Genomic DNA, 27,128 nt, shown 5'->3' on the forward strand with positions numbered 1-27,128 from the left:
ACCGGCCAAGGATCTGGCCCTGCGAGATCCTGCATTTACCGGTGAGTGCGACACAAAAAAAACCGAGTCTCCAAAATACGTCTCTCTGGCCTGGCAGCGTCACCATAATCTCGTCTTCCTTTGCCGCTTCACAACCTCCCCTACCGGCCAGGTGCGTGATCAATCATTGCAGCCTCATCTTCGGCTCCTGGGCCCCACTCCCTGGGCCCCACCTCCTGCACAGCACCGCATTCACCTGGTGCAGCGGAGTAACGGTGGGCTTACTTTGGATTGGTGCCAGTAGAATAGAGAGCAGAATTTGGCCTATTTTCGACGCTTCTCTGCTGGATCTGTGAAGCTTTAAACATCATTTCCCTTGGAAGATGTTTGTCTCCCTTTTCCAGGTGGGTGGGTGAATGCCAGCCAGTTTATTGTGCTCCCGAGACTCCAGCCATGCTTCCGCCACAGAGTGGAGAGGAAGGGCTGAGCAGCCCTCGCTTCGTTACGGCCGGCAGAGGTTGGAGAAAGAGGCAATAAAACCCTCCAGGTTGGAGAAAGAGGCAAGAAAACCCTCCTGATTTCCTCGGGCAGGAATGGCTTCAAATGACCGCTGGCTGAATTCCTGCTGCAGGATGAGACTGGTCAGTGATAATGCAGTGAGGCTGGCGGAACTAATGGGAAATCAGTACGTGAACGAAAAAGAGCGATAAAAATTAATGACTTTTCTCAGAAATGCTTTTTGCCACCAACCAGGCTTTCTTTGAGCAGCTGAACACAGTGGCTCTCAATCACTCACTCCCCAGCCTCAGTGCTACAGCTCAGCTTAATCCCTGAATATCAGCCCCGCATGCTGTTTTGCAGAGCATTAAAAAAAAAAACAAGCCATGCATGGAGCAACTAGGATCTGCTGTTAGGCCCAGAGAAAATGTTCTGCTTAGATGTGACGCTGCTCGAGGAAACCCACACCACGCTCTCCATGCTGCGCACATGCAGCAGAAGATCTGTCCACCCTCAGCAAGCCTTCTCCAAAGCAATTCATTAGAATAATAATAATCATGAACCCAACGTCTCCTCCTCCGAGCAGCTCCACTTTCCAGAGAGTGGCGAGGGCTGCGATCCAAGCAACAGGGAATACGAGACCCTCCCCCCATGACTTTTAGGCAATACTATGAGCAACAGAAGCAGAACATCAGACCCCTCCTGAACCTGCAGGGATTTATCCCTGGAAATAGAGACATAAGGACACTTTGCACATATATGATGCCTTTCACCCAGGAATCCCAAAACACCTTAGAGTCGAGGGCCAATATTATTAGCCTCAGTTCACCAATGGGGAGCCTGGCGCACGGTCCAGTTAAGGCCCAAGATTGCCACAAGTCGGAGCCTGAAGTTAGGCTTCTAAATCCGTATTTCAGCTCCCAAATAAGGGACCGGATTTTTCCGAAGTGCTGAGCTCCCAGTGACATGGCTGGAGTTACACCTGTGTGCTACGTGGGCCGGGGGGATCAGGCCCAGCGCCTGGATGCCTTAAAAAATTCCAGTACAGATGTATAGACTTGTCATACCGGCCAGATTTTCAAAGGCACTTGTGATCCAGTAAGAACCAGGGAGAATTCTGTATTGTCACCCCCCCCACCCCCAAATGAGACCCATGGAAGCTGCCGGGCACTGAGTTCTTTCGAAAATCTGGCCACAAATGTTCAACCCCATGTGGTAAATGAGATCTAGGGATTGTTTCTAGGGAAGCTGGTACAAAACACGCCCCCCTGCTTTAAATACAGAGCTCTCTCACGCTAATGCATGCGGATTTCAATTAACGCCTGGCCCATTCCAGAGCTGATATTGGCTGCATTTATCCTGAAAGCACTTGCATTCTGACACAAAGCCCATTAGCTGAAAGAGCAATAGGATGGGTTCATCCATCACGGCTCAATAATGCAGGAATGTCTCCATGGACTGCTGGGAAGGGGAGTGACAAGAAAACAGCAGCCCTGGAGGTAAATATGCCCAGGTGGTTGGCAGTGACTGAGGGACGTCAGCCTAGACAGAGATGATGCGGCTGGCGGCTGGTCCTGTGCTGTGCACCGTGAACTGGGATGAATCATTGAGAGGGGTTCAGCTCCAGTGTTTACATTTCCCACATTCACCTGCTTTTGGGGTGACCTATGAGAACAACTGTGCTTTATGGTTCGTTGCTGTAGCTGGGCTGGTCCCAGGATAGGGGACGGACAAGTTGGGTGAGCGAATGCCTTTTACTGGACTCTGGTTACTTTCCCCAGACCTGAGGAAGAGCTCTGGGTAGCTCAAAAGTTTATCCCTTCCCCCAGCAAAAGTTGGCCCAAGAAAAGACATTCCCTCACCCACCTTGTCTCTCTTCAGGGTTCAGTTCAGGCAGCTCCTGGCTGAGATTGGCAACGCCACCAGAGAGACCGGGATGTCCAGCTCTCCCTCGAAATTCACAGGGCTTGGGCATTTCAAATGCCCCCACCCCCGCCTGGGGCCTGGATCCTGCTCCGGACAAGTGCAGAGAGTTGCATGGACCAGCATGGGCAGGACGTGCAGGGAGGGACCCCATCTGTCAGTCACGGGAGCAGGTTCGGGCAGCTGCCAAGCTGCCCCTGGCTAGCAGCAGGAAGGGAGCACAAAGCGAGCTGCTTCGTTAGCGTGAGGACCACGCCCGAGACCACGTGTCCGACCCCACCTTCTCCAGCCACCCTCTGCCCCCTTTTGTACCCTGCTCTCTTCAGGGCAGCCATCCCGGGGTCCAGAGACGTTCCACCACTCGGCAGAGAAGGCTGCACCCAGCACTGAGCCTCGCTTGCCCCCGCAGGCAGCCTCTGCTCACCTCGCTGCTGGAGCACGATAACCGGGAGCTGAGCACCGCGCAGGAACACGGCCACAAAGAAACCAGGGCTGGTGCAGAGAGGGGCTTGGTCTGGCCAGTGTTGTTACTCAGCCCTGCTCCAACCAGGTGGAGAGATCAGAGCAGCGGGTCTATGTGCCCAGGGAAACAGCCCACATCCAAAAGAGGGGGCAGGGAAGGGGAGTGCCCAGACAGGTGCTGCCATCACACTGACCTAACTTCATGTCTGTCTTGGCTCCCTGGCATCAGCCTTTGTGCATCCCCCCAGCCCTCCGGCTGCTGTGGGAAAGGTGCGGGGTTGTGGCTCGGTAGGGAGGGGGCCAGGCCGGGTTCTCAGCCTGATCGGCGCAGGGAGAGGCCCAAGAACCGCCCTTCTATTTCCTTCCGTTCCTTCCTTGTACCAGAGACAACGTCAACCCCACCTGCAAAGGCGAGGAGGGAATGAGCTGGTCTGACTGCTCCTGAGTCACTGTCCCAGACAGCCCCATCCCAGAGTGCCTGGGCCGGTCTCATCGCAGACTGCCTCAGGTCTGCCACAGGATGATGCATACAGTTGGTGTGGAATAACAGGCACTGGCCCTTTAACTCTCGGGGGGGGCTTGGGGGTGTATCACAGAATGTCCCCCCCTCTTCTTACCCTTCCTTAGGCTCCATCTAGCTTGAAACTGCCTTGCTGGGGCCTAGCAGACCCTCTGACGTCCCTCTGCAACCCAGGCACCCTCAGCCAGCCCTCGCCTCCCAGGGCTGCCCCAAAGCCCAGCAGCTTTTGGAGCTGGCCAGGAACGAGTGTTGGGACAGCCAGCCAGAGGTCTGGGGTCACCGTGAACCAGCCCCCCCAGGGGGACCGTGTTGCAATCAAGTAAAGCCCCCCAAAGGCTGCTGCCCCGGGACAGCTGCAGAGCCGCGCCTCCAGGAAGCGAATTCACACCCAGGACAAATCTCTCGGTGGCGCTGGCTTGTTTGCTGAGCTCTTCCTTGCCGCGCCATTTCTCTTGGGACCTCACTTCTCTGTGGGAGTCTCACCGCCCCGTGCTCCTGCACACCTCTGCGCCGGTGGCCCCCTGGCCGATGTTCCTGGGCAGGACAGACTGGGTGCTGAATTCTGCGGGAGTTTTATGCAGCGCTGCCATTGCACCAGGAAACCCTCACTTCCCCGTCCCACTCCGGGCCGGCTGAGTGCGACAGTCTGTGCTGAGAGCAAGGGACGAGGCAGGCAGCACCAGACTCTCAACTGACGTCAATCAGTGTGGCTATGCAGAGTTACACCGGCTGGGGCTCTGGCCCTAATTGTTCAGGAGACACTGCAGCTCTCACCAGCAAAACAATTGCACAAAGCAAAGCTGTGGGTCTTTGGTTGATGGCCACATTTTTTTGCCGAGATTCGTACCCATCCCACCTTCCCAGACTAGCTCCAGTCAATTGACAGAGGTGCAAGCAGGATCTGAATCTGAGCCTCAGTTGCTCAGGACAGCTGGACTTTGTGAGTGCAGCATTTTGTTCTGTTTTCTGCAGAGATGAATTCAGACTGATGAAAGCCACATTTTTAAAATAATGTGAAAATCCTGCTGCTGCCCCATGAAAACCATTCCGGTCAGAGACACGCCCACCTGGGCCGCATTTCCCTGCAGCAGTTCTGGTCCCATGTTCTCCCTGCTTGGAAACACTTCCAGGACAAGAGGATCTTTGTGCTGACAGATTTCAGTGCTGCTGACTTCTTCTTCCTTGCTGTAGTCTGGGATCTCCTAGCAGGGGCATCACAGCTTCCGCAGCAGCCAGCTACCTGTCAATGGCACAGAGATGGGGGCTGTGATTTGGAATGAGGTAGCAAAACCAGGCAGCTGGGGTTTGTGAGTGCGAGATGGTCCAGTGGTTAGCACTGTGGTGACCCAGGTTCAATTCCCTACTCTACCTCCAAGGTCTTCTGTGACCTTGGACAAGTCACTTAATCCCAGGTATTTTGAGGCCCTGGCCCTTACCTCTCTGTTCCTCATCTGTAAAATAGGGATCACAGCACTGCCTTAACTCACAGGGGGGTCATGAGGAGAAATCCACTCCAGAGTGTGAAGTGCTGAGATGCTGTGCTAATGCAGGCACCGGGATACCCGAGATGGAGATGGTTAGCGTCACCTCTTGGTTGTCAGACTGAACCCAGATCAATAAGGAGCGAAAGGGTAACAGCTACTGGCTGTTTGGCGGCCCCGGTCCTGTTCTGAGTGGAAAAGCGTCCTGTACAAAAACCAGAGGCACTGATGGCCCCTTTCTGGTATTCCCAGCTGTGGGACTGGATGATGGAGCCTAAACGCCTCTCTGATCCCGAGATAGTCCCTCCACTGGACTCTGCCATCCCTGCTCTGTAGATGGCTCTCCAGGTCAGGAAGTGGCCGGAGCGTATCTCACTCACTCGCTGAGATGGGAAGATTATCGTCAGTCCCCAAACTGCTTTTCCCCTTCAGCTGCTCTGAGCTTTCCATTCTGCTCAAGCCACCGCGCGCGTTGCTAGCCCACGCCGGGCTCCACACCAGGGCATCTTCGCCGCTGTTCTGAGCTGAGCTAGCTCAGCGACAGCCGACCCGCATTGCAATCACGCTTCCAACTGCAGTGTAGCCTCCATACCCTCCGAGGAGGAGCTCTCCAAATAGGAGCCATGCCCTGGAGCGGTTAAACCCTCAGGAAGAGGAGTCATTTGACAATATCCCACCGATTTTAACCCGAACCAACCGGATTCCGCCTGCCTTAAACCTGGAAGAGGAATTTCAAACATCCCCTTGTCCAGCTAAGAGGCCTGGAAACTTTCCTCGCCTTTCTTGACATTCTCTTTGGATCAAGGGTACCACCTAGTGGGGAAATCGTTGTAACCACTCAGGGCCGTGTACTCCATCAGACATGCAGGACCAGCTGTGTCAGTGACTTTTCCTGCTCTCCCCAGCTGCAGGGAAGCAGGTTGCTGGCTATTTCCATTCCTGGTGGGCAGCACGGGCTCACTGTGTAATGGCGGCTTTAGGGGGCAGATGTTAATAAACAGAGGAATTATTTGTAAACAGGTCCCCTGAATAGGTTAAGTGCAGCAGAAATTCAGCAGCGTCCCAGGGTTTCCTTTGCCAGCTTCCATTCAGCCCTACTGTGCTTGGAATAAACCCAGTTCCAGGCCGGCATCAGCAGACTTTCCACTCCACGGCCATGAGGAGGGTTCGCATTCGCCCCCATTGCCAAAGAAGCACGACCCACGGAGAGCTGGACGTTAAAACTAATTTATTTAAGACAAAAAAATCCCGTAAAAAGGAAAAAAACAATCGCTTGATTACAAGCTCCGGAAGCTTTTATCAGAACAGCAACAAAGAGATGGGCTTTATACAACAGAGTGAAGGTGGCTAGCGAGACAGGCAGGGCTGGATCCCAGTTCCCCAACCAAACACATTCCCCTCAAGTGTCTGCCCAATCCCCTGCAGTGGGAAGGGGAGATAAGGAGCAATTCCCAGCTCCCTTCCGTTCCCATCAAGGAGATCAACTCACACCCCCCCCCCCCGCCCCTCCACTATCTGTTAAAGTGCTGCAGGGAAGCCAAGGCAGGAGGGAAAGGTTGGAGACGATGCCACCCAAGCTGTCGCTGTCTCAGTCAAGTTCTGTACTGAGTGAGGATCCCCCGTGCTCACTGCGTGCCCTGGCTCCCATTCTTTGGGGTTTGAACAAGAGCAAAGCACGCAGGAGCTCTGCGGGCAGGCGAGCCAGAAGGGCCCCTCCCTCAGGTGCCAGGCGGAGCAGAGAGAGACCCCCTCTGTGCCCAACTGCGCCCTCCAAACCCATCGGGAACAGATGCAAATACGGCAGGGGGCTTGGCTGGGCTGCACGGAGAGAGGACGGAAGGTTTCTGGGTCCACTTGTAAAGCATCAGGCCTCGAACCCCAGTTCTGGCTAGCCCCTGGGAATGGCACAACCAGCAACTCAGACGAGGGAGAATCCAGCCGCCCCTCCGAGTGGCTGAATATTTCCCAGTCTCTGACCCTTCCCACGTGGTGGAGATGCCAGCGCTGCCTGGATTCTCCTCACCGCTGAGCAACACTGGCCTCCCCGTAGTCCCCTGACACTTTGGTTGCTCTCCATGCTGCACCCAGCAGGCCCTGCCTTCCCCCAGAGGAGCTCTTCCCTCTTGGCTGGTCGCACACCGTGTTTGCCGCGGACTCAGCCGAGGCAGCAAGCAAAGGGAGTCCCTCCTGCCCCTCGCTCTGCTTCTCCGTGACCCACTCCAGAGGACGAGGGATGGGAGGGAGCATCACGGTCCCGGGAAGAGGAGCGAGTGAATCGGGGGGCGTGTGTCTTGGAAACACACTGTTCTCTGGGACAAGACAAGTAGGAGCCAAAGAATACAGAGCATGGGAGTGCTGGGGAAATGCAGAGTCCCCAGGCCCCCCAGCGCACTGGGCATGTCCCTTCCTCCAGCCCTCCTGGCCCTGGTTCTGCCCACCACGTCCTGTCGCAGGCCCCAGCGTGCGTGTGCACCTCCTCCCATGCTCAGCACACACCATCTCCGTCCCGCGGATAACCAGCCCTGGCTGCCCTATTTCCCTCCCGGCGTCACATTCGGGACAAAGCAAGAACCAAGCCCTCGCCTGAACCCGGAGGCGGGCGCAGTTTCCATCAGGATCTCAGCGAGTTCCTCCGGGTACGGAGAACGAAAGGTCTTCTCCTCCAGCCAGAGCCTCCGGGTTGGACCCTCCCTACACCACCCTCCCCTGAGAGGCAACGGAGGGGCAGGCACTCCAGTCCTGCGCCCCCCAGGAGATCGGGGCCGTGCCCCTGCCTGACACACCCAGGAGACTGGGGGGGACGACCCGCTCCCAGGACCCCCGTATGGCCGGGGGGAATAGCTCACCACCCCAGGAGAGCAGCTGGGGCTGGCAGGGCCCCACCCTCTCCTGCAGCAAGGAGAGGCTGCTCCCCCCGTTAAAATGACAGAGGGAAAGGAAGAGAAGGCACAAGAGGCCCCAAAGCCCATTTCCTGCAGCCCCGAGGGGTCCCGTCCAGCCCCGCCTGCCCCTCCCGCCGGCCGCCCCTGACCTCCCAATATATTATCACTATGACGTGCAGGTAGGTTTGCTCAGATCCCCGCCCCCCACGCGTTCCCAGGCCCCGTCTACACCTCGGACGTTCTCCGCCACCCCACGACGCCGCTAAGAGCAAAGCATGACGGGTAGTTATGAGACAGGAAAGCCCACCGCCCCCCCACAGCCGCACCCCATCCCCCCGTTGCACCACCACCACCACCACCCCCGTCCACGCTGCAGGCTGTCAGGACAGTCCTGGGGGGCGTCGGTCACTCCTCGCCCCCCTCCTCCTCACGGTGGCGGCTGGAGACGGGCGCCTCTTCCGCCTCCTGCTGGTGGTGGGCGTAGTGATGGGAGCCGGGGCCCTCGGCGGGCAGGTTCTCCTCCGCGTTCAGGTAGACGTTGAACAAGGCTCCCTCGTGGCTCGGCTCCTTCCCGCAGGCCTGGCAGCTGCAGCGGAGGATTTTCTCCACCAGCTTGTCGACTCGGGGGATCTCGGCGTTGCCCGGGCAATCCAGCGTCACCTGGCTCAGAAGAAGAGGTGGGGAGTGAACAGGAGATAAGTCTCCTCCTCTCCAATCCATCCCTCCCCCCCCCAGCCCTGCTGCAGTGCCCACTCTGTGCCAGTCCGTCTGGGGGATCTTAAGGGCAGGGACTGTCATTTTGCTATAAGTTTTTATAACCCACGGGTCAGCCGCCCCTGCTCGGGGGATGTACAGCTGTTACAGCTTGTTACAGCTCAGCAGGCCTCAAACTGTAGAGACTCTTGAGTTCCTGGTACAATCCCTGACGTTAGCCAAGAGGGAGGGTGTTGCATTTGTACAGCCCCTAGCACAGCGAGTCCCCAGCCAGGCGCTACTGCAAGAGAAATAGCAAAGAATAAGAATCTTGGAAGGCCCTTGCGAATGCCACCAATGATGTATTTAGCCGGGCATCCAAAACCAGAGGCTGCTTCGGGAAGTTTTGCCCTGAGTCACCTGCTCCAAAGCCACCCAGTGAGTCCATAGCGGAGCTCAGAACAGACCCCAGTTCTCCCGACTCCCGGCCCCTGCTGGCTTTATAGCCCCACGAATGCGTTTAGTGATTCACACGGCGGGGGGGGAGCTTCCAGCCAGCACAGAAGGCAGGGTCTCAGACCCGCGTCATTCCCAGGCTCACTCGGCTAAATGGGGCAAGGCCTGTGGCGTGAGAGGGTGCAGAGACGTTGCTGGCGAGGAGATCAGCGGGTGACTGGCAGATGAGACGTGGGAGGCTGTTTCAGGCACGAAAGAAGGCACAAAGCCACGAGTGGGAGATGGAGACAAAGGGAGCGAGCAGGAAAGAGGGCATGTGGGCGTGAGAGCAGACATGAATAATACATGGAGTCACAGGGGGATGGCTCAGCAAACAACACGGATGCACTTATCATTATTCATAGCAATCACCTTGCCTTGGCTGGCACTCTCCATCTAAGGATCACAGAGCGCTTCAGAGATATCCCTAAATTACCCAGTTATTGTGCCCAGGACACAGGCGGGGAAACTGAGGCACAGAGCGGGCACCTGACTTGTCCTGAGAGGTGGGACTAGAACCCAGGTCTCTCAATTCCCAGCCCTGTGCCTGAACCACAAAAACCAGCCCTCCCCAGGTGCGAAGAGCGCCTTAGGACAGGAGGTGTTACTCACGATTTCCCACATGGACTGGGCAGGCATGCAGGAGTCGCAGTGCACCAGGGATTCCGTAGACTGGGGGAAGGTGTTGGGGACGCTGTAGCTGAAGCACTGTCCCAAGCAGGCCCTGCAAAGAAAAGGCAGGAGTAAAGCCCCTGTATCAGAGCATTAGACGGGCCTGCACGGGACACTCACTGCCGAGGACGTGCTTGCAAGGGGTGGTGGAGGCAGGCTGCAGAGAGGTGGCTAGCGAGGCGTCACAATGGGGAAAGAGCCAGGGCTTCTTTCCGCAGCAGCACAGCCCAGCCACCAGAACTGCTCCAGCTGCCTCTTGCAATGAGGAAGCAAGTAGCTTCTCAGTGCAGCATCCTTCTCCTCCTTCCCATGAGAAGTTCCTTATGTGCCCTACAGTGCGCCAGCAGCCGATGGGCCAGAGAAACGAAGGTGGGACTGAAGGACTTGGATGGAAGCAGCGGGGAGAGGAAGGAGTCCCCCTGCCTTGGCTTTCATATACTGGGACACGTACTGCCTGCATGTTGACCCCAGGAGTCAAGGAGGCCACGGGGTGACCCAGTTTAAGAAGATAAAACTGCACTGCAGTAAACACTGTGTGCATCTCACAGCCACTTGGGATGACAGGGAGGAGAACTCAGATTCTCATGCACCAAAAGCCCAGCTTGCCACTTGGGAAAAAACAATTGCAATATAGGGCCTTATGACACAGCTGAGCAGTGCCAAATCCATCCAGTAGAGGGCAGTGGTGCACACTCAAAAGACAGTTCATTACCGAGTCCTGATGTCAGTAAACAGGAGGAGCCAGGAGCTGTGGCACCGCTCCTGGACTCTCCAAGGAGAGGACATCCCCAGGGTGACTGTAGCGTGAAGTGTGGATCAGTTGCATGAGAGTCACACTGTGCTTTACGTCTCTCAAGGGAGAAAGGAGGGCGTGAGCGCACATTTCCGTCAGGGCCTCCCTCTGACTCCAGCTTGGCTAATGGTAACAACCTGCTTTAGGGCCCTCCTGTTAGTTCTGGCTGTCACCGGACCACCCGTGATACATGATTCCAGGCCACAATGTCTCAGCCCCATGTTGCTAATTCCAGATGGTGCCAACTAGGGCCCCAATTCTGCATTTGGCTCCACGTGGGCAAAATCTTCCCCGTTAGCAGGGAGTCGGCATCAGGCAACGTATCAAACCTTAATAGCAAAGGAGACAAATCCCATCTAGAGAAGCCCTGAGCTGCGTTTCACCCTGATCTCCCCGTACCTGTTCTGGATGGACTTAGACTCGCAGCCGCTGTGCCCCACAATCTGGGTGATATTCTTCGCCTCGCACCAGGCGCTCTTGTCCGGGAAAAGGGCCAGTTTATTAATGGGAGGCGGCGCGGCCAGGATCACAGCTGGGAAAAGGGCAGCCACCAGGAACCGTAACATCATGGCCAGCTCCACCGAAACCCTAGAACTGGAATCCAAAGAGCAAAGTTTGAGCAGATGAGAAAGTCAGCCCCATTCCCTCCCTCTCACCCTCCCCACCCCAGATCTCACAGCACCCTATGAACCTTCGTGCACTGAACCTCACAAGCCCCCTGGGAGGAAGGAGAAAGTTAGTTCCTGTTTGCTTAGATTCCTGTGTGGCCTGCCTCAGACTATGGACCAGCCAGTGACCACTCGCCGATCCCACCGGGGATGTGCCCTGGAAATCAGGCCCTGTTTGCTTCGGGCAGAGCATGAGGTGAAGCCAGGGTCCCCATGTGGTGGAGGATAGGCTGCACCCCAGCAATGGGTTAGGGCCAGTGTCCCCAGGCTGCTGATGCAGTATAGGGTCACGTAGATTCTTCAGTACGACAATGGATCATTTCTCTAGTATGGCAGACGAGGCCTAGGGTTGTCCTGCCTTGAGGAACAGAGAAAATACTGACAAGGGACCAAGATTTGCCCCTCTATTTCCTCTGCTGCTTCCCCTCACCCTGAGCTGTGAACCCTTTTCCACCGTAATCCTCCTGCTGTGAGCACAGCGACTCATTAAGCATGAGCAGGTCACCCACTGCACAGCGAGGGCCTGTGTGGCATGGAAGAGGCTGGGATGACAGGATGCCCCTTCTCTCAGCAGCTGGCAGTCTGGGAAGAGGCCAGAAACACCTTCATAGACCCTGGCACTGAGTGGGGAAAGCAGCGATTCAACCATCTGTGGTACGCTCTGGAGAGATCGGTGCGCTTGCTGATCTGGAGCTGTTGGCACCCCACAGCTCCCTGCCACCCCAACCAGCCTCCAGGAACAGAACCACCCACCAAGTTTCTCCTGAATAGCCCCCACGTGGGAAAAGGAATTGAGGCCAGTTGCCACCTGGGCCCTTCACTGAAGGCGTTGGGCCAAACCACACCTTGAATTCGCAGTCACTGGCCCCTGATGACATGCGTTACCTTGCGCCAAGCGCTTTTGTCCAGGAAAAGAAGTAGCTTACTACCCAGCGGGAGCACAGCTTACTGGGAAGAGCAGATGTCTTGGACTTAGGAGACCACAGCTCTGTTCCCAGCTCTGCCACCAACATGCGGTGGGGCAACCAATACATTTGGCGCTGTGCCTCAGTTTCCCCTCTCCACACACACACACACACACACACACACACACACACACAGAGTAAAAGGGAGATAAGAACACTGAGCCAGTTCACCACAGTCTTTGGAGGGTTCATTCATTCCGGTTACGAAATCGCCTGGAGATCCAGGTGGAAGGAACCAGAGGAAAGCCCCGAATTATAGGCACAGATGGGCCTGAACCATCAAGTCCCGCTCCAAATGGACCCAAAGATTTCAGAGCTGAGTTCATCTCCAGTCCCAACAGGAGGCAGCACTGACAGCAGCAGAGCTGGTGGGCGGGGGGACGAGGGGCTCTCCTGTTAACCACTGAGCAGGGCTCTGAGAACCCCTCGCCTGTGGCTTGAGAAAGGGAGCTGCAGCAAAACCCACTCCAGTTCATTGCCTCGTCACGTTTTTCAGCGTGGGGGCAATGATGTTCCACCATAACCCTCGGCCCGTTCAATCACAGACAGGGCGATGGAACCATCCCCCCTGTGCCAGCAGCGACCCTAATCCTTCCAGCGTTGCTCACAATGCATCCAAATAATAATAAGAAAAAGCATCGCAAGAAGAGATTGAGCCACTGTCCAGGCTTTGGCCTAGAATCTAAGCACTTGCACGCACACACACACACCCCCAGCCTTCTTCCTCGTGAATATTCATGACCACGTCCCTTTCCTGCTATCTGCGGTCACCAGCTGCCAGGCAATATGAATGATCCCATGACTATTTCACTCCCCTCCCTCTGGGGCTAACCAGGCCACTTCTCTGACCCCTCGTGCAGCTCTCGCTTGGGTTAACTGTGCAGGGCATCGGTCCACGTGTTTTATTACGTTCAGGGCTGTGGAGGAAATCGTGGCCTTTCGTTGCCAGCGAAGCCCCACAAATTTGGAGCAGAGCGCTCGGAAGTTAGAGGTGAAGAAACCACCCTGACTCCTGGTGCGAAGGGCAGCCCTGCAGCAGGTGGGCAGCACCTAAGAGGCAGGCCAGAGCCTAGAGGAACTGTCCTACAGAGCTGTGAACGCTTCTTAGCACAGCCCGGGGCCACCACACACAGACAGCACGGAACTCTGAGGGCTGCAGCATCAGGACCAGGAATTTATCCTCTTCAGAGCAGAAAACGCCCCAGGAATTATTGCTTAGATGTGGCTGTGCGCTATTAACGACAGCTGCCTTCCGCTGAGGAGCGAAGGGATCTCTCGCTGTCTAGAGCCCCCGTCTATGCACAGGCTAACAAACTCCAGGCATGTCCATTCCCAGAGGTTCTCCCCCGTTGCCCCACCAGGGGAGCAGAATTTGTCTCATCCCCACTCCAGAGGGGTTAAAAGTTGTAAAATGTGTCTTTAGATCGGAGGAGGGGGAGAACTTTCCCCAGTTCCTGCCATCTCCATTAAAGACAAACCACCCACACAATTTTCCTGCATTTGCAACAAACTTTCTTCCCCTGGCTTCTTCCATTAGCTCAGAAACAAGATGCAACCAGTTTACTCCATGCAAAGCATTCAAAGCACAAGCGAGGGACCCAGAAATCACACACTTGAACCCCTTCCGTGTAAATTGCCGGTGTCCTTAGCAGCAAGAGAAATAGGCGGCGTCATTTCCAGAATGCTCCAGCAGGTGTTGCTGCAGGGCAACATCAGCTCGTGGGTTTAGGCAACCTCTGTGTGCAAGAAAGCCAGGGAAATTACCAATCTATATAATTTGGTTTTATGGAGCCATTCAAATTTAGCAATGAGCGGGGTGAGGTTTTCAATGTGCATTAACCACGAGGACTGGAACTCAGCCCGTGAATTGGAGGATTTCTTTAAAGTGGAGGTACAAAAATTACTCCGCTAAACTGATCGGCATAGTATTTGACTTGCCACTAGAGAAATTACATATAATTTTTCTTTCTAGGCCAGAGACACAGAATATATGGAGAGATAGGCCTGGCCCAAAATGCCAGCTATTAATACCCCAATCACTGGCGAAAAGCAGACTTCATGGAAATAAGAGAATTTTTCCCTTCATAAGGTTTGGATGGAGTTGTGGCAGGCGTCAGACATTTGGACTACTTAAAATACTAGTTAGAAACATTTGATTTGTTATTTCCGTTTATTTATTTCTCCAGTGCCTGATCCAAAACCCACATTGAAGCCAATGGAAAGAATCTCACTGATTTACATGGATCCAGCCCCAAAACGTTTGCTGGAAACATATTTTCTGGGAATGCAAAAGAAATTGTGTAGGAGTTGCTTTATCTATTACATCCCAAAGTCAGAGGAGGCTCCGGATAAGGGAGTCCCAACCCTCTCTCCCTCCTCTTGTCATTCAGCTTATTTGTATGCAGCTCCACAGGGTGAAATGTACAAGACTGGAGAGTCCCCAGATGTTTTCTATAAAATATGATAGTCTTATTTAGCAGCTCCTGTGAGTCACAGATTCATACATTTTAAGGCCCGAAGGGACCCTTAGATCATCTGCTCTGCCCTGCTGTATAACATAAGTCACAGACTTTCACCCAGTTACCCCTGTATTAAGCCCAATAACTTGACTAAAGTTTATCTCCCCGAAAGGCATCCAGTCTTGATCTGAAGCACTGAAGAGATGGGCAGCCTGAAGGCTGCCAGATCTCAGCCTCTTGGGTGATCAGTCCCTTGGGTTGCAATTTCTGAAGAGTTTCATTTATTAATTGTGCTAGCCGGGATGTAACAAAACGTCATTATTTTCTTATTGCCCTGACACGTGATGCTTAAAACCTGGCTCCAGAATTGCGGGCATGACTCTGCAACCCTCACTCACAACAGCAGTGTTCATCCACACAGGAATAATCCCAGCGTTGTCAATGGAACTCCTCACGTGAGTAAGAGTTTGCAGGCTCAGGGCCAATCGGGAATCTAGCCTTCTCCCAGCGTCCACTGAAATTAAGAAGAGTTGGGTGGCTAAATCCCTTCACTGGCTCAACCTCAGGCTCTTAATTTCTCCCAGACAAAATCCTAGGGGCCTGATCCGTCTCCCATTGACATCAGTGGGAACTTTGCCAGCTCCTTTAAAGAGTGCATCATTAGGGCAAAAATAATTGCTCTAAAAAAAACAAAGGGAATTGCACAGGAACATCATTACTCTTTAAAATATTTATCCGGGGGAGAGGAGAGGGGAATTCTATGCAGGCTTAAAGATCTGCCCATCCAGATCCAACTGCAGAATCAGGGCTACGGGGTGGGGGACAGAGGGGACGAGCAGCTCTTCAGCAAGCGGCATTAGTATTCCTGTGGGGTTGCCATTGTGTTTGCTTAACTATTCAAAATAGGGAAGTGATTCCTTCTTTCCACAGAAGGCTTCTCAGGCTCCTCTGCACCCAGAGGCCAGTCCCAGCCTGCGGTGGGGAAGCGAGCGCTGTCAGCACTTGAGGCCTTCCTTTCACAGGACTCGTGGGGAGGGTGGGGGTGAGGGGATCAGTGAAATGATATTTCTGCGGCAGATCGGAACCTGTCAGTCAGCACAGCTCCATCGCCAGGGGTGTTAAGGATAACTCCACAGCATCTGGGCTCCTGCCTCACCCAGGGACTGAGTGAAAGACGAGCCGCACTCCTGCTGGGCCAACGCACCGGCCCCAGCCTGCATTCGGGAAAGCACTTCAGCATGTGTTGAAGTCCAGTGCTTTCCTGTACAGGGATGGATGCATTCCAGAATCGGGGCCTCTCACAGCTCAGCAACGAATCTCATTTGGAGATGCCTAATCAGCTATAGGGGACTTCTCTACAGCAGATTTCCTTGCCCAGATCAAGGGCCCAATTCTGCATGGTGCAGAGTGCCCTCAGGTGCCACTGATTCACTGGCAAGAGCATCAAACCCGTAGCGTTTTAACAGGCCACGTTCGCATGGTGTTTTAATTTGTCAGGCAGGCGGTGGGTGCCCCAGGCCCAAGCTTCTAGTAAGCACCGGGGCTGACTCGAATGTGTAGGAAAATATCCTACCCGCTGGAGTTAGGGACTAGAGTTGGGGCTGAAAACCAGCCCAACGTGTAATTGTGGCATGTCTGCATCTGGTACAGCTCAAACCAGTCATGCAAACAGAGCTGCCCCTAAACCCACTCATCCGACTGCAGCCACCAGCTGGGAGACAAAAGCTCCGTGTTCCTTCTTACCCTGGGCCAGGAGGGGTGGAGAGAAAGGAAGATGAGGCACCACGGCAGGTTAACAATCTTCTGATTAAATAAAGACATTGTCCACATTCCTCTGTGACAAGCTAAATTACATGTTCCAGCCCCTGAAGGAACAAGTGTGTTCCTAGCCGCGCTGACCCCCGGCCTGCCCGAGAGCGAGAGCGCGGCCCCGCACACAGGGATTCTTTCTCCTCTCCACACAGGGCCACATTTTTTCCTCCGAGTCAAACTTTTTTTCAAGCAGAAAGTTCAGCTCGGCTCCAGCAAAGCGCTCAGACGGTGAAGGTTCCCCCTCCTCCTCCTTCCTCTCTGCAGGGCATCACAACCTCAGCTTCCCCTATGGGCCGTCTCCTTCCTTTGCAGTCACTTCGGCAACGCAGGCCCCCAAATCCAGCACATTCCTTCTCCTGTGGGGCCAGATTCTGATCTCACTCCCTCGAGAGCAAATGAGCAACTCCGCTGAAGTCGGTCGGGCGAGGCCACTCCCAGCGGGATCACAGGCGAGCCCGTAACGGAGACGAATTCCAAGGAGCGTCTTTCAAGCGGGAAGACGCTGAATTAAGCAATACATTTGGCCTCCACTGTATTTCACCCCCAATCTATCCATTTAACCTTGCACCGTGTGCTGAAACCAGATAAACCCACATGTGCTCAATTACAACCCAGCTCCCTAATCCTTTCCCAGAGAGTTACAAGAGAAAGAGAAATCCAGCCACCCCGGAGCCTGATCCCAGCACATCCTGGGCTAAAGAGTCAAGCCACCACTCAGCACAGCTGCAGCTGCGTTCGCATGATGAAAGGACCAAAAGCAGCTCTCGCTCCTGATTGTTCGGTAACAGCATGGCCATTTTTTGTTAAGCAGCACAACCCCAGCTGTCAGAGCTGAGCGCTCCTGAGCAGTCAAGAGACCCTTTGTGTGAGGCAGATCAATAAACCTCCCAGGGACGTTTCGATCAGCACAGAGCGAGACCGGCACTGATACAGGAACCAAAGAGGAGCATGTCCATGAAAGAGCCAGGTGGCCAAAGGGACGAATGGCCCGGCAGGCACGGCATTGCTGTTATCATCCCATAGGCTCATTCCTTCCCAGCTCTGCTTTCTCACTGGGAACAATAAAATGTTTAGCAATAGTCCATTCTCTCATGAATGCTCATGATTCTCTCCTCCCCTGCCCACCGTCCCCAAACCTGGGCGATTGCCAGCCTCCCCAAAGAGGGGGAGCGAGCAATGGGGTCCTTCTGGAACACTGGCCCCATCCAACGCACCAGCCAGTGGAGCCTATGGTATGGAGAAGCTGCTATTGCCCTTGAGTGCATTTGGAGGTTCCCATTGCAGCACGACCTCACTGAATCCCCGAACCTAGGGCCGTGCTTACAGGCGTCTCCTTGCAGGCATGCGCTAGCTACACACCTGTAATGTGATTGAACTTGTGGGATGCTTTTACCTCCAGCTGTGACTCACGCTTTCCAACTTACAAAGGTAGAATCAAACCCCCTCTGAGATAAAGCCCATAAATATCAGCTCAAAGGAAAGGAAAGTGTCTGAGTCAGAAGCACAGGGATCTGAATGGAGGCAGGAGCTGGAACAGGAGAATCAGAGTGAACTTTTCTTGGATTTTTTCCCATTAACTCTCTGCCCTCGTATTTGCTTCCCTTTCGTGTTCGATAAGGGTGAGCGTTCACCTGTGTTTCACTTGCCCATGAGTGGATGCAGAAGGTGAATTGTGAAGCTTGCACATTTGAACACTCTGTGGAAAACAGAGACCATTTCAATGAAGGCTCCTAAACATGCATGTAAGATATCTGACAGCCAATGACTGTGAGGCACTAAAACACCAGCTGATTACAGAGGGGTTGATGGACCTTGAGGGTGAAATTTTCAGACGTGATTTTGGATCCCAATGATCAGAGTTGCTGAGCACCCGCCACTCCAGCTGAAGTCAAAGGGAAATGGGGAGATGCAACACCTCTGAAAATCAGGCTCCAGGTGTCTCAAATTGGGCACCCAAAATTGATGCATCTATAATCTTCAGCCTCTTTGGAAAATGTTTGCTGGAGCAGCTTTATAAGACGAAGACACATTTCACTACATCTCACTGGACAATAGTGTGATAGCAGCTTTTGCTGGAGGAGCTCACGGCACTTTACAAAAGTTAGCTCAGCCTCACAATCTCTACGAAATTCAATTCGTTATACAGATGGGGAAACTGAGGCATAAAGCCGTTAAGGTCAACATTTCTGGAAGTGTGCATGAACTTCTGGGCACATGCAAATTCAAAGATCTGTATGTGTTGCACTTTTGCTCTGACACTTTTAAGGCCTAACCGGCATGTCCAAAGGCTGGGCCAATGGCAGGACTGGAAAAAGGACCCAGAATTCCTGACTCCCTGTTTCCTGTTCTAGCCACTAACTCATCCCTACTGTCCTAAATTCAGCATTTGACATTCACGTGGGGTGCTCAGTTTCAATTGCTGGCAACAAGCCAAGGGCACCCAGTTCTGTGTTTCAGGGATCATGCCAGGACTTAATTGCCCAGGTGTTTCCTTTGGCATCTAAGAGGCGCTGTGAGCGCTCAGGTTAGAAAACTGGCCCCTCAGTAAGTGGGTTAATACAGCTTGGGTCCCATCTACAAACACATCCACTTCAAGGGAGCATGTTACAGCACATTCGCCCCCTGAGCCAGAAGAAGCCCGATCCCATATTGCAGCATGCTGTAGATGAGACCCGGCATGTCTGCAGATGGGCGCTGAAGCCTTGGGCATGCCCTGGATAGTGGGTTGGGTGCATGACAGTCCGTCGGGGCCAGACACTCACATCGCCCCAGCACACCCAGAAAGGAGGAGGTGCTTTACGCTGGCAAGGTTGCAGTCTGCCTGGGTAAGCCAGTCTGGGAGGATCCTAGTCTGGTCTGGGCCCAGGGCTCTGCGTGGAGCTGAGAGGAGGACAGCTCTTCTGCTTCCCGGGCCAGGGTGAGCTGCACACACAACAGAGACAAAGCCCTGGGCGCAGGGAGTGTTTCACATCAAACCTCTCTGGCTGCGGGCGCCAGGTTATCCGGCTCCTGAAGGAGTCGCACCCAGGTGGTGGCCATAACAATGTGAGACCACCCAACCCACAGCTCCTTGGCTGCGGGAGGGAGGATACAGGCCACAGATTCTCCATGCTGCTCCTCTGACCTCCCTGGCAGCACCTCCAACTTCCAAGCACCAGGATTCCCTTTGTTGAAGAATTATGGACATGGAGCCCAAACTACCTGTGCTTCAAGCACCAGTAACTTCAGTGCAGGGATTCCCATGCTGCATGGAGAGGGAGGACCATGCAGGGACCTACATGCTGCTGGAAGTGGGGGAGACACCAGAACCGCCAGGAGGGCAGGGGGCCACGTGGGGACCTGGCACTGACCAGGTAGGTGAGAGATCTCAGTGGAAGCAGCCTTATTTTCTCATTGATCATTGCTGTCTGGATCATTCCCAGTGTCCCCCTGACAGGCCCCACTTCCCCCACTACACACTGACCCTGCTGTGTACCCAGGGGCCTTTTTCCCAGCCCTCTGTTCATGCAGTGAGACGGAGAGGCAGCTCCATTTGGAATGACTGCAGAGACTCAGCGCGATGCTTTTATGGCCCATGGCCCGCCCGAGACCAAAGCAACACTGCAAAACAGGCTGGGGAACATGATGGAGACACGCGCCACTCCAGCTCCAAAGCTCTGCCCATGGGGGGCAGGCGAGTCCAATCCTGCAAGGGGCTGAGTGTCCTCAGGTGCCCCTGGCTTCTGTGAGAGTCAAGCCCGCTCTGCAGCTCACAGCACCACAAAGGGCTGGGTCCCAGGACTAGCAACAGCTGAAATGCATTCTTTAGCAAGCACGCGTCAAAATCTAAGGCGCCCGATCCTGCAAACCCTCACCCACCAGCCCACTTGGATTTGAATGGGATTACTCCCACTAACAACCGCACTATTTAAAAAAAAAATCTGTTCTGTTTGCTCAATCGATGAGCCCCTCCAGGTCACTGATACACTATATTCTTCAGTCACTTTAATACATAGGAAAAGATACCCACGCTCTCCTCCTAGGGAGGGATCTTTCCAAAGAGCCCGGTACCAGATTTACAAGTGCCCCCACCAGATTTTCAGTTCCCATTTAGGCACCTGAATTTAGGGGCTCAATCTTCAAAAGCACTGAGTCCCTGAAAGGTCCTTTTGTGATGCTTATGGCCATCCAAGACACTGAGCTGTTTGAAAATCTGATCACTTACTTAGCTGCCTAAACAGAAGCAAAGCCTCTTTGAAAATCTGGCCCATTAACAATTGGAAGAAACACATATATGTTTCAGAAAGCTCAGGAATATGGCTCCTTTTAAATAAGGGACTTTATTCATGCAGTGCTTCCTGGTTATTACAGGGAGCTGCCCTTTAGAAATCCCAAATCAAATAATATTCATTTACTTACCCAGACAGAAGAAGGCCAAGTGTCACACGTCTGAGCGTACAACATTTAAAAATGAAACCTGACAAAATTAAAAGGTTTTCTACTACTTTTTTAAAAAAATTAAAAACAGTGGAATTTACTTGAAAATTTGCATTTTTTAAAAATCTGCTTTTCACTAAAACTTTGTTAATTTTTTTTTACTTTTTGAACTTTGTCACAGAAAAAACCAAACTGTAAAACTTTGCAGGATAACAAATTCTTTCCGATCCCACACTTGTTTTTGCAAGCTCCCAATTAACTTGATAAATGTCACAATGAAATAGACAGGGGAGAGGACTATACAGGAAATGTCTTGAAATAATTCTTAGGGGGAGCAAGACAGACAAGTGCTTAACCCAGTGCAGAAATCCAGTTTGAGCTGGGAGCTTTGGTTTTGCTCCACTGATCTGCAGAAGGCTGGAAGGAAATTTTTTTTTTTTTAAATCTAACTTGAGTAAAGTCCATTTCTTTAAAAAAAAAAAATGAATCCCCCAAAATAATCTTTGAAACAGGATGGGTGTTGTGTCATTTCTCACTTTGCGACTGGTTGGTTGCGATCCTTTAGAACCCGGAAGAAGCTAAGTGCCCATCCCTCTCCAAGTTTCCCTAATACATTCATTCCCACCCGGATGAGCTTGGGAAGTTCATAGCAATAAAGCAGATACGGGGGGGAAATGGCAGAATTTTCAGAAGAGCTCAATACATTGGGGGCTGGGGCTCTTTTGAAAACCTGGCCCCTGTTGTGTCCGCTGAGCACTTGATAAACTAGCTTCTGCAGAAAACAGCTCCTGAGCCCCTTGGAGTCCTTGGAAAGTCCTCTGTTGACTTGGGTAGGCCTTGCATCTGACCCTAAAAGGCAGATGGCGGGAAAAGCACAAGGGAACTGTGTGGGGGGCGCCATACACAATCTGTGGTTCATACAAACCGTTCATCATTCATTTTCATTTCTAATTTTCTTTCAAGTTCAATATGATCAACGTCAATACATTGTATCAACTGTGGCACAAAAATACTTCCTTTTCTCCACGCCCACCTCTGAGGATTTTTTTCTTTCTCTGACACTTGTTCCATGAAGAGAGCTGGGTAGTCTTACACAACCGCCGTGGTAATCCTGCTACCACTGAACTCGATGGAAGCAAGGAGAGACCTTGTGTTTGCTACATAGACAATGTACTCATTACCACCTCGAACACCATGCTTGCAACCGTGGATGTTGGGAGCTGGGTTTCGTAGCATTAAGGTGCACTAGTGATGTGGACAGGGGTGCGTAAGACGCATGCTACAGAGCCTTTATAGAGGGGTGTCATCTGTAGCATGGGGAGAAACCCTAAACGCCTTTATGCAGGCTTTATTGTTTTCCGCACTGGAAGGCAACAAGCATTTTTAAACCTAGCTGTTAGCATCATTTCAGCTGTAGCATGGCAAAGGCCTAGCTCACAGTATAGATGCAAATCAGGGCTAATTCCCTCTTGTATTTTTATCTTGATCAGAGATACTCATTTCTCCCAAGCACCAATTCAAACCCTCACTGCTGCCAAGTGCAGAAGGAAGGATGAAGCCACCCAGCACTACATTTTGGGGTTGGCTGGGATTGTCAAAGGAGCACAAGGGAATCTGATGCCCAAACCCCATTGAAATGCAGTGGAAACTGGGATCCCAGCCAATCATAATATTTTGCACTTACACAATATCTTCCAGTTGCAGCTCTCAACGCACTTTGCAAAGGTGGGTAAGTGTTATTATCCCCCCTATTCCAGAGCCAAGACACCACTGACCGTTCCAAGCACTGAATTCCTTTCCCCCTGAATCCTTAATCCAGGCCTTGCTCACTAACAATACATCAATTACCCTATTGTGTCTCCACAAAGCACCTGGCTCAGCAGGAAGCTCACAGAGTTGCACCCTGTGGTAGCATTTCTCATGCCGTCTTTACCGAAGTTACAGCCCCCCTCATCTGTGCCAAACTGATAACAGCTTTCAAGAGAGCTGGGGACACAATCCTAACCACCTTCAGGAATGCGCCTGAAATTAATTTGCTTTCATTCTAGCGCTTGATTTGTTACGGGACATCAGAGACATCCATTTAGCTAATAGCTGGGATTTTTACTCCTCACAGGGCCCTGTTCTGCTCTCGCTTACCAACTCATAAATCTGGAGCGAGTTACTCCAGATTTGCATTGGTGTAACTGAGACTGGAACCTGGCACGACGTCTTCGTGATCAAAACAAGCACAAGTGGAATTAGCTCATACCCGTTCTTTTAATAAATAACTGCACCAGGATTTTTTAAATTGAAAATAGACACAGTTTAACGCCATTTTCAAGCAGATACGGAAGTTGGATACGGAACACAGATGCCTTTAGCTGTGTCAGTCATTTATTACAGAACTTATATAAAGAACAAAGGATTGATCCAGCAAGACACTGAACACCTGCAGCTCACTCATGGTTGATTCTCTCAGGATTAGCTCCTAGCTGCAGGGAGGAAGAGGAGAGGAGGGTTGACAGAGGAAGGAATTTATGGCTGAAGGTCTGGACCTTTCAAAGAAGTCTTGGGATCATTCTTCCCTTCCAACGATCAGGACAATATCCTGACTCCACCAAAAACTCCCATTGACTGCAACGGGGCCAAGATTTCACCCTCTGTCTTTGTTACCTGCCTTATCCGCTGTGGGAGTGTTAGTGTTAAGTACAATGATATGGAATTAATTATAATGTGACCGGTACTCATTATAAAAAGGCTTGGCATTGATATGAAGGCGTGAGGATTTCTGTGGGATTTGCAGTGTAAATTAGCAGTCATCTAAGCCCGGCTGGCATTTTCAAGCATTACCTTGGGGCCCGATCCCGCAGTTGTGACTCAAGCAAAACTCTCCGCTCCCTAACAGCCAGATTGGGTCTATCGGCCACAGCGAGATCAGGAGCAAACCAAAACACAAACCTCTTCCACGCTGAGCAAGTCCTCTCAGGACCACAGCCATGGGAGGGACAGGTTTCACCTCCCGCATGATGAGAAGGCTAACGCCACACACGTTAGAACACGGCCCTATCGAGGGCCCGATCCTGCAGTCTTTACCAAGGCTGAATTCCAAATGATTTCAAGGGGAATTTTGCTCCGACAAGGTCACGCCCATGATCTGCAGCTGGTGTAAATCAGGGTAATTCTGAAGCCAATGAAGCTGATTTACACGACCAGACGATTTGTCCCAGACTAATTCTAACACTAAAATCCAATCCCCGCTTAGCTGGTAAGTCAGAGGAACAAAAGTAGGGGGAAGACAGCAAGCAGCAATTAGCACCAGTGCTCCTGGAGAAGGCCTAGAAGGACCAGCTCCTATTCACAGTGGCTGGATGAGTCCCACTGGACTCAATCCCCAGAAGAATCACAAGCCTATTCACTTGTCAGGAGAAGGGCCCGATCCTGCAAGAGGTCGAGCGCTCACCCCTCCCAGTGACTTCATTGGCAGCTGTGAGCAGCGAGTACCGCACGGGAGGTGCTCAGAGCCTTGCAGAATTGGACCCACGGACCGTGGGATTGAGGGACGTCAGAGGCCTGATGCAGCCCTCATTAAAATCAATGGAAGTTCTGTAAACAAACTTCAAAAGAACAGGAACAGATCCTAGGAATGAGCAAGTTGCAGGTTCTGCTTAAAAAAGGACTAAGGTAGGGGCTTTAGTTGTACAAGAGATACAAATTGAGCCCTCCAGAAGCATAATTTATCCACCCGACCCCCCTGCAACACCGCAAATGACCAAACTGGACTCCATGACACGGGGTCCAGCCCCGATCCCTGGCCTTCCTTGGGGGTATTTGCCAGCATGTAAAATTCTCTCAATTTAAGCTGAATTCCATTTCCCGGCCTGAAGTTTTAACTATTTGGGGCAAACCTCTCTCTTCCAGAAGGGGAAACTGCATTGCAAAAAGGTTAGATTGTAGGCAGTTTATTTCGAGTTAGTTGGAAAACTCCAAATAATCCAAAAAGCATTTTGTCTAAATATATACGGTGAAATATACAGAGAAGTCTATGAGTCAAGGGGGCCAGGATTTCACTCATGGAATCCGTGCTGTAAAGATATACGACCTCGATCCTGTGAACACTTAACGTGTGTGATTTTTTTCACAAGTAATTCCACTGAAGTTGCTGAGACTATTCATGTAAGCAAAAGTTACACGTGTGGGCCATGTGTTTGCAGGATTGGGATCTGCACGTATTTAAGTAGATGATATTCTTATAAGATAAATGTTAGCAGACATGTTAAACTTTAATATGACATGAAAATAAAGTACAGCCAATTCTGTCCTTGAAATATATCACAACTGAACTATCATTATGTATGGAAGATGTGAAAATTAGGTCTGTAACAAATTAATATCACTATAAATATTTACAAGAAACCTATCAAATATGAAATGTATTTTTATTATTATTAATAAGCTATGGTTACCACCAAAAATAGGTCTGTATATATAACATATGCATTCATTTGTAAATGTTTGTGTAATATCTGATGGTTTTAAAAATATATTCATAGTATTTGTCAGGTGTGTGTATATATAAGGAACAGCAGTACAATATATGTAATTAACGGAAATACGTCTGTGTGTAAGTTTACAATATGATCATTTTCTTTCCAGTAAGAAAGTTCCTTTCATTATTTTGCCCAAACTACTACATTTTTCTGATACTCCAATTAATCAACGCACTTTAAGGATCTTGATTAAATATCCCCACCCCCACCCTTTCTTATCTGCATCCAAAAAACATGGAAATTGATCAGAAAATCTGCATGCCAAAAATTTGCAAGTGATACAAAATTAAATTGCTATTACTTTTTTTCTTTTTAAATGATTTTGGGGGGTGGGGAGGAAAGAAGTAGGGTGGCGGTGGAAATATTTTAATGATTCCAAAGCATATCTCCTGAAATCTTCCTCATCTGTAACTGATTTCTGTTTGTGGCAATTTCTCATCCTTCAAGCCATGAATCACTTTTGGGAAAGAAGGGGTGGAGAGAAGAACTAAAATCTGGTCTTGATAAATTGGGAAGAAAATGCAGCAGGTTTGTTTTTTATTTAACTCAGAGACGAAGAAAAAAGTTTTGCAACGGAGTATAGCAGTTTGCAACTTTATGTGCATGAAAAGTGGTTTGAGAGGGAGAGGTTACTTACCATGAAGTAGACTGAAGGAAAATCCCATAAGGTCCTTGACTAGAAGTTCGGAGGGAAGCCAGCAGATCGATACAGATCACTCTCAGAGGGTAGAAATTTCAGATTATCCCAGCAAAACAGCTACCAAAAAGAACTGGGCTCTTCCCTGAATCTGCCCAGAGGAGAAAAGAGAAAACAAGAAGCGAGCCAAGCTCAACACCTCAAATCTGTATCCTCTCCAAATAGGGAAATCGAGGGGGAGAAAAATATCTGCACCCTCTAGAAATTTATAACATCCTCATCCCCAGCAGAGCAGCATCCTTGAATGCAGGGAATCCAAAGGGACTGAGAAGGGCAAAATCCTTGCAAACCCAGAGGTGCGGAAACGTCCTCCACCGCCAGCCAACAGGTAGGAAAGGAGCAAAAATAATAATGAATTATAATAAGCAAGTGGCTGAGAGTCTGGGTGAGATCCTCAGTCAGGTGACAGAATCCAAAAGGTGCAGAAGGTTCAAGTCCATCCAAACAGAATTTCACAATCAACTGGGGGAGGGGGAAAGATGGGGAGGGAACAACTTTCCAGAAAAAAAAAATCAGCCAAGTCCCAGTTCACTCCAGTGCGATCGCATGAAGGGCAAGAGCGGGGCTGGAAAGGCTGGAAGAATCCCCTAGTCGAAACCAAAACACAGTAGAGAAAAGTAATGGGACTTGGAAAACTCAACCTAGGACTGGAAGGATCTAGCCCTTCCAAGGCATCTTCTCCCTACGATTCCCTGGGCGCTGAGAAATGCCACCAAAGGCAAGGAAGGCCACTGCAAATAGCAAACTCCAGTCCAGTGCAGAGAGCACTCGATCCCCTCCTGGCTAGGCTCAGAGTGGAGACAGCCAGCAGCACTGCACAGGAAAATCACAATCAGTCCGTCTCTCTCCCTCTCTCTCACAAGCAGAGCAGTTCCAGGCTGCCTTCAGTAAGGAAAGGGGCTTGACTCTGAGAGGATCTGATTATATTGTACCAGACAGGAATGAGCAAGCAGGGACAGGAAAGATTTAAAGTGCCCTCAGCCCAATTTCTGAGAGGTTTATGCTTCTCTCTCTCTCTCTCTTCTCTGCAGCTCACTCTGGAGAGAGGCCAACTGCAGCTAAACGACAGGACCAGAGTTCATCTGAATACTCCAAAAAACACAGAGAGGGTGTGTTGTTGTTGTTGCTGGTTTTCATTTGACCTGAGACTATTTGTTTTTCATTTGTAGAGTTCCCCAGCCACC

General features: G+C 51.6%; 1 protein-coding gene across 1 annotated transcript; it reads right to left on the minus strand.

The window, feature by feature from the left end:
- Window positions 1–8,109: 8,109 nt before the first annotated feature.
- Window positions 8,110–26,817, minus strand: NBL1 (NBL1, DAN family BMP antagonist). The gene is made up of 4 exons (XM_067566887.1): window positions 25,885–26,817; window positions 10,798–10,992; window positions 9,546–9,657; window positions 8,110–8,405 (listed from the first exon to the last, which is right to left on the minus strand). The coding sequence occupies exons 2-4, from the start codon at window positions 10,965–10,967 to the stop codon at window positions 8,151–8,153; spliced, it is 537 nt and encodes a 178-aa protein (XP_067422988.1). The 5' UTR covers window positions 10,968–10,992; window positions 25,885–26,817; the 3' UTR covers window positions 8,110–8,150.
- Window positions 26,818–27,128: the final 311 nt, after the last annotated feature.

The sequence above is a fragment of the Emydura macquarii genome, unplaced genomic scaffold, assembly GCF_026122565.2.
Source record: "Emydura macquarii macquarii isolate MOO-44397 ecotype Brisbane River unplaced genomic scaffold, CSIRO-AGI_Emac_v2 contig_2768, whole genome shotgun sequence".
Classification (NCBI taxonomy): Eukaryota; Metazoa; Chordata; order Testudines; family Chelidae; genus Emydura; species Emydura macquarii.